The 10,121-nt window shown below is 37.2% G+C and overlaps 1 protein-coding gene and 1 non-coding gene across 2 annotated transcripts in view; one reads left to right on the forward strand and one right to left on the reverse strand.

Annotated features, from left to right (window-relative positions):
- Nucleotides 1–778: 778 nt before the first annotated feature.
- Nucleotides 779–872, reverse strand: trnai-uau (transfer RNA isoleucine (anticodon UAU)). Its single transcript has 2 exons — nt 835–872; nt 779–814 (listed from the first exon to the last, which is right to left on the reverse strand). It is a non-coding gene; the product is annotated as a tRNA-Ile (tRNA).
- Nucleotides 873–5,815: 4,943 nt separating this feature from the next.
- LOC107678607 (3-hydroxyanthranilate 3,4-dioxygenase-like) overlaps nt 5,816–10,121 on the forward strand; it is a 14,078-nt gene continuing 9,772 nt past the window's right edge. Inside the window, exons 1-2 of the mRNA XM_016473950.1 lie at nt 5,816–6,002; nt 6,104–6,182. Of these exons, the coding sequence (XP_016329436.1) occupies nt 5,914–6,002; nt 6,104–6,182 (168 nt within the window). The 5' untranslated portion in view covers nt 5,816–5,913. The remainder of the gene's footprint in view (nt 6,003–6,103; nt 6,183–10,121) is intronic.

Here is a 10,121-nt window from a genome sequence, read left to right on the forward strand (position 1 = left end):
AAAGGACCAGCATAAACCAGCAAAGGACCAGCATAAACCAGCAAAGGACCAGCATAAACCAGCAAAGGACCAGCATAAACCAGCAAAGGACCAGCATAAACCAGCAAAGGACCAGCATAAACCAGCAAAGGACCAGCATAAACCAGCAAAGGACCAGCATAAACCAGCAAAGGACCAGCTTAAACCAGCATCCCAGCGTCAAAACATACCTAACCAGCATATACTGTTTTTTTCAACAGGGAGTGGATTTCCAAGATTAAATGTTATTTTAACGTCCTAGAAAAAAACTGAACATGAGGGAAAGGAACTATATGAACTGAAGGAGCAAGAGAGATACTTCATAAAATTCGAACAACACTGCCATCAGCTGACAGGCGTGTGTAAGTGTTGCGTGTTCATTAACAAGATGTATACAAGGCCTTTTAGATGATCTTAGACTGCTGCCTGCTGTTAGACGGAGGTACTACAATCAATTCCATTGAAATCCTGGAAACGGAAAACAAGCTATCAAACATATAAAGACGTTAACAAATTAAAATATCAAATTAATGGGTTACACAGAAAAACCTCGGAACAGTTTAGTTAGAATGTATTAGTTTAAAAAATATACATGTAAGTCAAATAAATGGCAAATAAATCGTTTTGACTCCCCATAACACGTTAATAATTTAAGTAATTATACGTCCTGTTTAAAAAAAAAATTGACACAGGGCTATTATTCAACTGTAATTATCGTTTTGCATTAACAAGTTCATTTTTTGTAACAAAACAAAAACACTGCTCCAGGTGAGGCTCGAACTCACAACCTCGGCATGGCTCTGCAACGTACTGCTGTATAAGTACCGCGCGCTAACCGATTGCGCCACTGGAGCTTCGCTCACATTGGCTGCAATTAGATATATGATCTCAAGCTCTGTGAAGCACACAATACTACACTCCACGCGTTTCTAAATACTTTTTCACTGTGACTTGAGTAGTTGTTGGTTGATTGGCGAAAAGTATATTCTGATGGTGCTACTGATCGTTGTGATTTCTTACAGCCAGTTGTTTAATGTCTCACTTGTTTTCGCTAACGTTGGCTGAATTAGTGAGCACAGACGCAGTAGTAACGTTACGCTATATCGATTTAGTAGGGTAGTTAAAATAATTTGCGTCGATTTTGCTGGAGTTAAGCATTAAATGCTGTGTTGAAATGCTAATAATACAGCATGTGCTCTCAGAATATGACTTATCATTTCGTACGTAGTTGCATGCTACTGACTAGCAAGAGAGCTAACGACAGACTGTCAACGACATAAGAGAATATTCTTGCAAAAACACTATTATAATATGAAACAAGCTGCAATTCCTCAATTGCACAGTTGTAATAGATATATGCTAGGTTCAGTGACAAAAAAAATGTGTCTCTTACGAACCTAATAGCCTAGTAAACAACAGTGAATGGGGTTTTAGCACCTCTGTTACCCTGTCCCAATTCAAAATGCTAATTTGCTCACTTACCATACTACTTATAACTTGGCTAGTAACTCGTGGACACTTTTTGCAAAACTGTTTGACCCAACAGGTGTGTTGTATGGTACCAGTGCACTTACGTTTACAGTTTTTCTCGATTGCTAACACACAATTCATGAAACAATTCACCATTTTCTCACAACTATAAACACAATCTCAAAACTACACACCAACTTGTGCAAACTTCAAACTTCCAGGTCAAAGTCGAATATTTTAGTCAAAAACACATTCTCTTTTGTCAGACTCAAACTTTGGCCTCAGATGACACACAAACCTTCCAAATACACATTACACACACTGCTTCACTGCCTAGAGAACACTAGTGAGATCAATTCAAAACACTGTTACAAAAACCTCCTTTTGGGAAACAGGAAACATTTTGCAATTCAATGTCTGTTACAGTATGCAGCATAGATAGAGGGCTGCAAATAACAGCTAAATTCAGCAATAAGCTTAAAGAAAAGTTTACTTTCATTACACTACTGTAAAGTGATCTTACAGTAGATGAAAAGCACTAGAAGAGAAAATTACAAAAACCAAACAACAGAATATACAGTAAACACACACTGGAATATACTGTCAGTTACCATAAATAAATAAATTCATCATCCTCTCCCAAGTTGCATTACAGTATTGGTAATATCATTTTATATATCCTTATAATACCCTCATTTGTTATACTATAACAGTTTCTTAGTCTTCTGACAAAAATACTTTCTCTGTCTCCCCTAGACAGTCGACTCTCAGTTCTGCACAAATACAGTACATGTAAGAAGTACTCGGCTACAACTCAATTCAACAGTTAGCAGTTTGAGGGTATGTGCTACAGTATTTACAGTACAAAGAACAGTGAAAGTTCTCTCATCTGAAGAACTGCTACTATGTACTGTAACTGTAATGTGTAAGTAGTGTAAAAACCCTGTAGATGAGCCTGCAGGCCAGCTTTCCTTATGCTCATTCCATGTGCAAGAACATGTTGAACTATAATGCTTTATATTTCATTAGCAATAAATGACCTTTGACCTCATCCCCTTCATTTTTCTTTTCTCCTCCTATTCCTCTTTGTCTCCCACTACCAGGATTCATTTTCCAAAACGCATAATCACTTGTGCTCCTGTGCATATCATCCTGAGATTCTGACCTGTGTGTCATCAGTTTTGCGACTGAATGTTCACACATGGATAAATGTGTGCTATTTGTGTTCATTTTGTGATTCTTGAGGTAGTTATATTGTGTGTTTGTGTTTTTTAAATGAGAACATGGGTAAACATGTGCAAAATGATGCCATTCTTGTGTAGGGTTTTGCAGAAAACACTGAGCAAATTGGAATGTGTGTGAAAACAGGTTAAATGTGTTAAAAGTTTTGAGAAATGTGGCTTTGTTTCGAGAAATGTATGAATGGTTTGGAAAATTTGGCCAAACGAATCAGTTATAGTGTGTTAGCAATCGAGAAAAACTGTAGTACTAGGCTGTAGGTATAGCCTACTCTATAGCTCCCTCTCTAGGTAATGTTCTTCCTGTGAAACGTTTCTCACCAGTGTTTGCAACCACTGCTACTGCTAACTGGGTGAAAAATAGGAGTGATTCTTGTGAAATACTGTAACTTGTGACACATAAGTGTCACATAAGGTATTGTATGAGAAAATATGCACTGCCCATCAGAACACATCCCTGCCTTACATTTTAATACAGCCCTGTTTACTTTTTGAATAGTCTGTCAAACCCAACAATTATAGTGTACATGTTTACATTCACTGTCTGGAAAATGTCTTCTGGGATTGCTTGAATGGCCTAAATGAATTCTTCAGGTTGTACCTACCATGAAGTTATTTTAGCAATGTAAATTACATTGGTCCAGATTTACAGAATGGCCCACATATCTGCACTGATAAAAACAGCACAATTTCCCCAGAGAAAGAGATATTCACCAAACTATCGACCGATGTTAAATGGATATTTAAATAAATTAAAAGCACAACCATTTCTGAAACCCATCTCTCTAGTTTTACTTCTAAATCAGTGAAGGAATGTATAGTGTTTTATATATAAAAGCGAAAGAGGCAGTCAGTAAATAATGGGGTAGAGAAGTTGTCAGGGTGATGGTGCATTGCAAATAAGCTGAAGTGATGAAATAACATGACAACAGAAATAACTCTGGTGGGCTGTGGGTTCATTTCAGTTTAAGCTATTTTTCAGGATGCTTTCCAGTTTTGACACCTCGACATGTACTGACGCACACTCCTTCTCCTCTTCCACCAGACACCCTGCATTCTGAAACTGCAGCTATTGTTCGGAGCTCTGAATTAATGTCCCATTTATCTCGTGTGCATATTTATTTTTGTAGCCTTTCTAAAAAAAAAAAAAAACTAAAACTTCCTGTTTTAACTGACTTCCTCGTTTTTTCTAATATAAACACATCTCTTTTTGTGTATGTTACCAGCCTCTCTATTTTTTGTTTCGTTTCTTGCTTTTTTTCATATTTGTATAATCTCAGGTTTCAAGAGGGATCCTAATAATCCTGAAAGTATTTAGAGCAGGGCATAAACACTGAGATAAAGTAATACAACTGAATAAATTGTGACAATGTGAAAAGTATGTGTTGATCAAAGAGCAAACTATTTCTTTAAAATTTTAGTTGGGTTTTGTATGATTTACACTTCATCTGACTTTGTATGACCTACACTTCTGTTTGAAACCTCTCACTTTTCTCAGTGGCTTAATATCCATAAGCCATTTAGAGATCCCAGGGAAGCTAAAGAGATGCCCACTTGTGGCAAAAGGAGAAGCGGTTATCCTCTCAATTTATAGAAAAGTCATAGTGACAAGGCCATCAAATCTGTTCAACAGCTAATGTGTTCAGATGCACATGAGATCCATACAGTGAAGTGAAAATTACAAATGTGTGTTTTTCAGACAGCTTGTACTGTATGTTAGTATATTTAGCAGATAATGAAACAGTGTATATAAATAAATAAATAAATTGTGGTGTGAATCTTCATTTGTTTGTGTTGCTCTTGGCAGAAGTCACTTTTGTGTTTTTACACTGTCACTCTCTGTGTGCACTTCCAGCTAAAAATCTTTTATCTAAGATCTGTACTTTGCATTTCTGGTTTAATCTATTTTCTGCTAGCAAGGCTAAAGCTATGCATGCATTCTCTGCAAATTACTTTCATGTTAGTGTGTGTTCACTACTCACTGGATGTGTGTGTGTGTGTGTGTGTGTGTGTGTGCACTACTCACTGGATGGGTTAAATGCAGAGCACAAATTCGTAGTATGGGTTTCCATACTTGGCCACATCTCACTTTCACTTCCTTTTTGTATTCGGCACTATACATTTAGCTCTCAGTCTGGTAAGTTTTTGAATTTCAAACATATAATTTTGACATTGTGGTCACAATTGCAATATTTGAACAAAAAATGTATATATTTATAAGGTTTGCTTATGAATGAAATTATGTATTTCAGTGGAAATTTACAGAACTACTGTAGGAAGTGAATTATGAAAATGCATCCCTTTTATTCGACGTTTAACACAGAAAGAAAATAATGAAATATTTGTCAACTCTGAATAATTAATAATGCATTAAAGCAATAACACATGGTACTGGTATTCACAAATGCTACCACAATTCATTTTATTGATTTAAACAGTTAGAATCTGCACACTACAACAGTTTCTGTTTACAAGAGGTTAAGGTTGCTGAGGGAGAGTTAGTTTCAATGTCACCTTTCCATATCGAATGTGTCTCCTGCTTTATGAGCCATTGTTTTATTTTTTTATTATATTTTGATAGTAAGGAAATAGTTTTAAACAGCTCATTAAACTCCACCAAGACAAGGTATGGGATTAAATAGTTCAGGAGTTGCTGCAGCCATAGACTCAATTGCTTGTTACTTTCTAACAAATGAATTAGTTTTGCATTCTAAATGTCATAAAATATGAATTTAGTTTTGGTTTATTGAATGGTGGTAGTGGGCATCTTAGGCCCAGAATCAAAACTGTATTGTATTATTAAGTTTATCTCAGGGCTTCAGTGTATTTAACCAAACATGGTTCCAGAGGACCGGTGAAGCAGGTCATGAACCCGCTGGACCATCAGTACTGAGTCAATTAAATGCAAATGCAGAACTTATTCCACACAAAACCTTGTAAATCAATGGTCTTTATACTGAAATGCAGGTCTATGCTGCGGTGTCAGCACTGATAGGTTACTGCTGCGTAAACATGGATTTCAACCTCACGGTCACATTCTGCATGCATAAGCACCGCCCCCATTATTCAATAACTCAAAGATAGTTTGTCACAAATTCACTGATGGAATAAACCACCGCTCAGAACGTTGTTGCCTACTCAGACAGATTATTGCAAGCATCTTGCTGTATTCTCAAATTACAGAAAAATGACCAACCAGTCTCTTCATGTGAACATTGACAAGTGGATTGCTGAGAATGAGAGTTCATTCCTACCTCCTGTATGCAACAAATTAATGTAAGTGAGTTAAAATGATCTTTCATAAACAAGCAAAAATATGCCATTATATATTCACATTTACAAAAAAAAATAAGCCTTGTTTTTACATTGTGTTTTAGGTTCTTTTATCAACTGAATATTATGTATGTTGGTGGTCCAAACGTAAGGAAGGATTATCACATTGAGGAAGGGGAAGAGGTGAGGTGCTATTCATGTACCAAATAGAAAAAGCTACAAATTAACAAAACATGTTCTTTTAAGTTTAGCTGACTTCCTTTTTTATTTTGATTAACTGCACTGCATTCTGGGAATCAGACCCAAGAAGGCTAACAGGTGATAAGGACAGAATTAGCCATGGTGTTCACAAAAAGTTAGTGCTTGAGACTCAGCAGCCGTGGGATTTGATTTTTCAGGAAAAGGAGAGGAAAAGGACAAGAGGGCAACACTATTAATTAAAGATAATCTGATATTGACAGCGTTATGTTCAACTGCTTTGAAGCTCTCCACTTGTTAATTATTGCTTAGGATTTACACCACAACCAAATGGCTTACATTACAGTACATGGACTGCAATAGTTTTCCAAATACACTTTGCAGTTTTTAATGGGGACAAAGTCTTTGTGATGATGCAATTCCCTGTTGCTTCTGAGAGCACGTTTGTATTTAAGAGTCGCTCACACTTTATTGTCTTTCATGATTTTATAATGTTTGACTACAAAAATCAGTGAACTCTAAGTATCATTTAGTTGCATTAAAGTTTTATACATTTACAGCATAATATGCATGACTTATTTGCCAAGATAAGCAAATGTGACAACTTGAGCGAAAGCACCACCAATTAAGTAAAATACATAACCTGGGCTGCGTTTCTCAAAAGCATCGTAAGCCTAAGTTGATCGTAAAAACGATCGCACGAATCATCTTAGACTTGCGGACCGTATCCCAAAACCATCGTAACTTAAAGGGGTCACATGATGCTATTTTTAAGATCATTATTTTGTGTATTTGGTGTAACAGAATATGTTGACATGCTTTAATGTTCAAAAAACAATATCTCTTTGGATTTGAGACTTTAGTCTTTGCAACTTTACAGATCTTCTTTATGCACCATGAGCTTATAACACTCCAAAGAGAAAGGAAAACTTGAAATCGCATCATATGACCCCTTTTTAAGTAGTACTTGAAAATCTTCGTAGATCTACGAGTGCTCTGGAGTAATCGTAAATCCCTACATGCATCGTAAAGAGACAGAGTTATGAGGTCACCTGCTGGACAACCAGCAAATTGTACCTAAAATTTACTTCTCTTCAATGTGACTTTTTTATTTTGTTTTTACGTATATTTTAATTTTTTATTTTTTTTTATTCATTACACATAATTCAATATAGAAATAATAATGAATAAAGAAATACAATAAAAATGACATGACTGAACACAAATAAATTATAGAATGTAAAAGTACACTGCTGTATATAGACATTTCAAGGAGAGTAAAATTTTTTGTATTTAACAGGGAAATGGCTTGTCTTTAATGTGCTTTAAAGAGGGAAAAAATAAAGGAGGAACTAAAAAAAATGTGTCAATGACTTGCTGGCATGCATGAAACCCAGCCATGTGTTGAACATTTCTTGGTTGGTCATCATGAGGTCTCATGCCATCTTCATTCTCTTCCTCCACCTCTTCGTCTTCCTCCCTGATGTCCAAGGGCACTCTTGCCCGCACTGCAATGTTGTGCAACATAGCTGTTACTGTTATTACAGCACAGCACTTTTGTGGCACAAAGAGAAGACCACCACTGGACTTGTGAATAGCCCGAAAGCATAGCTTCCACCACCCTAAAGTGCGCTCCACAATACTTCGGGCAACACGGTGAGTCTCATTGAAATCTGCTTCCCTGTTATTGACAGGATTAGCAAAAGGGGTGAACAGATATGGCCTCAGTGGATATTCACTGTCCCCAAGCAGCCTCCACTGTCCTGTGAGTTTTGGGCCTCTTGACCCACAGATGAGTTGCTAAAGATAAAGGAGTCATGCGTGCTCCCAGGCCACCTTGCAACAATGTCTGTGATCAAACACTTATGATCACAGATCACCTGGCAGTTGATTGCTGGATAACCTTTGTGGCATATACATATATATATATATATATGGCCATCCACAGATGGTGTACTGATGGGGATTAAAGTACCATCAATCACTCCAGTGACTTGTGGTATATGGTAATGAGTTAAAAAATATTCTCCTGTATGTCTGACATGGCCTGTCTTGATGCTGGAAATTGGAGGTTCAATGATTTGCTTCTGAATGTTGTTGTCCATCTCACTGGCTTCTTTAAGAGATTGTCTGATGTCTTTTAGAACATCTAGTTTCTCTCGCTCCAGCTGCACTAAGTCCTGACTACAACCACAGACATTCTCAAATCGCTGAGGTGTTGTGGCTGTAGCCTGAACAATTGAAGACTGAGGCAGGTGCATGGATGAACTGTTGGGAGGACTCTGCCAATAGGAGGTGAACCTGATTGCTCTTGCGAGCATGATGGAACTGGTTCAGGTTGACGCAAACCTACTCCTCCATGGAGGTCAATACCACCACAAATCCCATCTGAGGCAGTTGTTCCAAGGATTGACAGTGCCTTTTCTTCTTCTGCTGTAAGAAGGGGGGCGTCATTAGGCCCACCACCTGTTTTATTAATTGTTGTCCTCTGCTGTGCCCTTTTTCTTTTAGCAAGGCTTGAATAGTCCTGCCACTTCTTCCTGACCTTCTTCCCTGATCTTTTAATGCCCCTTGTTGCAGTTAGTTTTGTAGCAATATCGTCCCAGATTTTTTGTTTTTCTTTATTTGTATGACTGCCCTTAAACCTGCTGAAAATTATATGTTTTTGTAGCTCCACCTCCTCTAAAATTATATTAATTTCCTCTTTTTGAAAAATGTATTTTCCTTGTTTTTTGGTTTCAGCATTTTGCTAGTGTCTCCACCAGGGGCGTGTCTACGTGGTGGCCAGGGGTGGCACCGACCCCCCCTGAAATTTGGCTGGCCACCCCAGGTGCCCCCCCTACCAGATGTCTTGCGATAGGCTTGTTTTTAGTAAATTTCTAACTGCATCTGGCAGTGGCGGATCCTGGCATGTGTAGGCAGCTGCCTACCGCTTTCTAATCCTCTTTATACTTAATTTTAGGCAGCTTCTATACCGCGATCTCAATGCCAATGTCAAGAGCGCATAATGTGACGTGATCCATGTAGGCCTAATGCGCAAGCACGAATCTCCACTCGCAAGCAGATTTCCTTCACTCACACAAAACTGGACCTGTGCTTTTAAATATGCATTGTTCCACATCAGGTGAAGATAATTAGGCTAAACATTTCAAAATATAAATGTAAGAGCCACAAGTTATTTGTTTATTGATATAGATGTGAAATAAGCAATTGTGTGGATAACGTAATTGCTAAATAATTCTACTTAATTAAAGTTTCATATAATTATCAAAAATTATGCTGATGTTATTTCTGGCATGGACCGTTTGAATTTGTGTTATGCAAGATTTGAGCGATATGTGTTTTGACCGTGCAACATTTCCAGTTAATTTTTGTTTTTAAACTTGCTCAAGAAGAAATTACAGGACTTTTTATTTTATTCGAGTTCAATACACGTTCACACAAGTAGACTAAGCAACGGAAATCAGAAATTAGATGGATTGCTATAACAACAAGCATGTGCGACAATGACTAGCCATTCTACAATGTGACATTTCAGCACTTGACAAACGGACAGCGACTCTTAAGTAGCACTTGAAAGCACAGCTGCGTGCGATCGTGTTAAGTGCATTTTTGTGAAACACGTGAAACAATAATGAACGATCGTAAAATTACTCGTACAAAACGCTCTTAAGCTCTAAGATCAATCGTTATCGAGAAACGCAGCCCTGCACAATATCAGCATTAAGAAACTGATTATTATGTCACTATGTGTACTGTTATGTTAATCAGAATCAGAATCAGAATCAGAATGAGCTTTATTGCCAGGTATGTTTACACATACAAGGAATTTGTTTTCGTGACAGAAGCTTCCACAGTGTAACAGAATGACAGTGACAGAACAAAAAAACACAGATAATAAAAAATAAAAATAAATAAAAAATA

This window comes from Sinocyclocheilus anshuiensis, unplaced genomic scaffold, assembly GCF_001515605.1.
Source record: "Sinocyclocheilus anshuiensis isolate Anshui unplaced genomic scaffold, SAMN03320099.WGS_v1.1 scaffold536, whole genome shotgun sequence".
In the NCBI taxonomy this organism is placed as follows: domain Eukaryota; kingdom Metazoa; phylum Chordata; class Actinopteri; order Cypriniformes; family Cyprinidae; genus Sinocyclocheilus; species Sinocyclocheilus anshuiensis.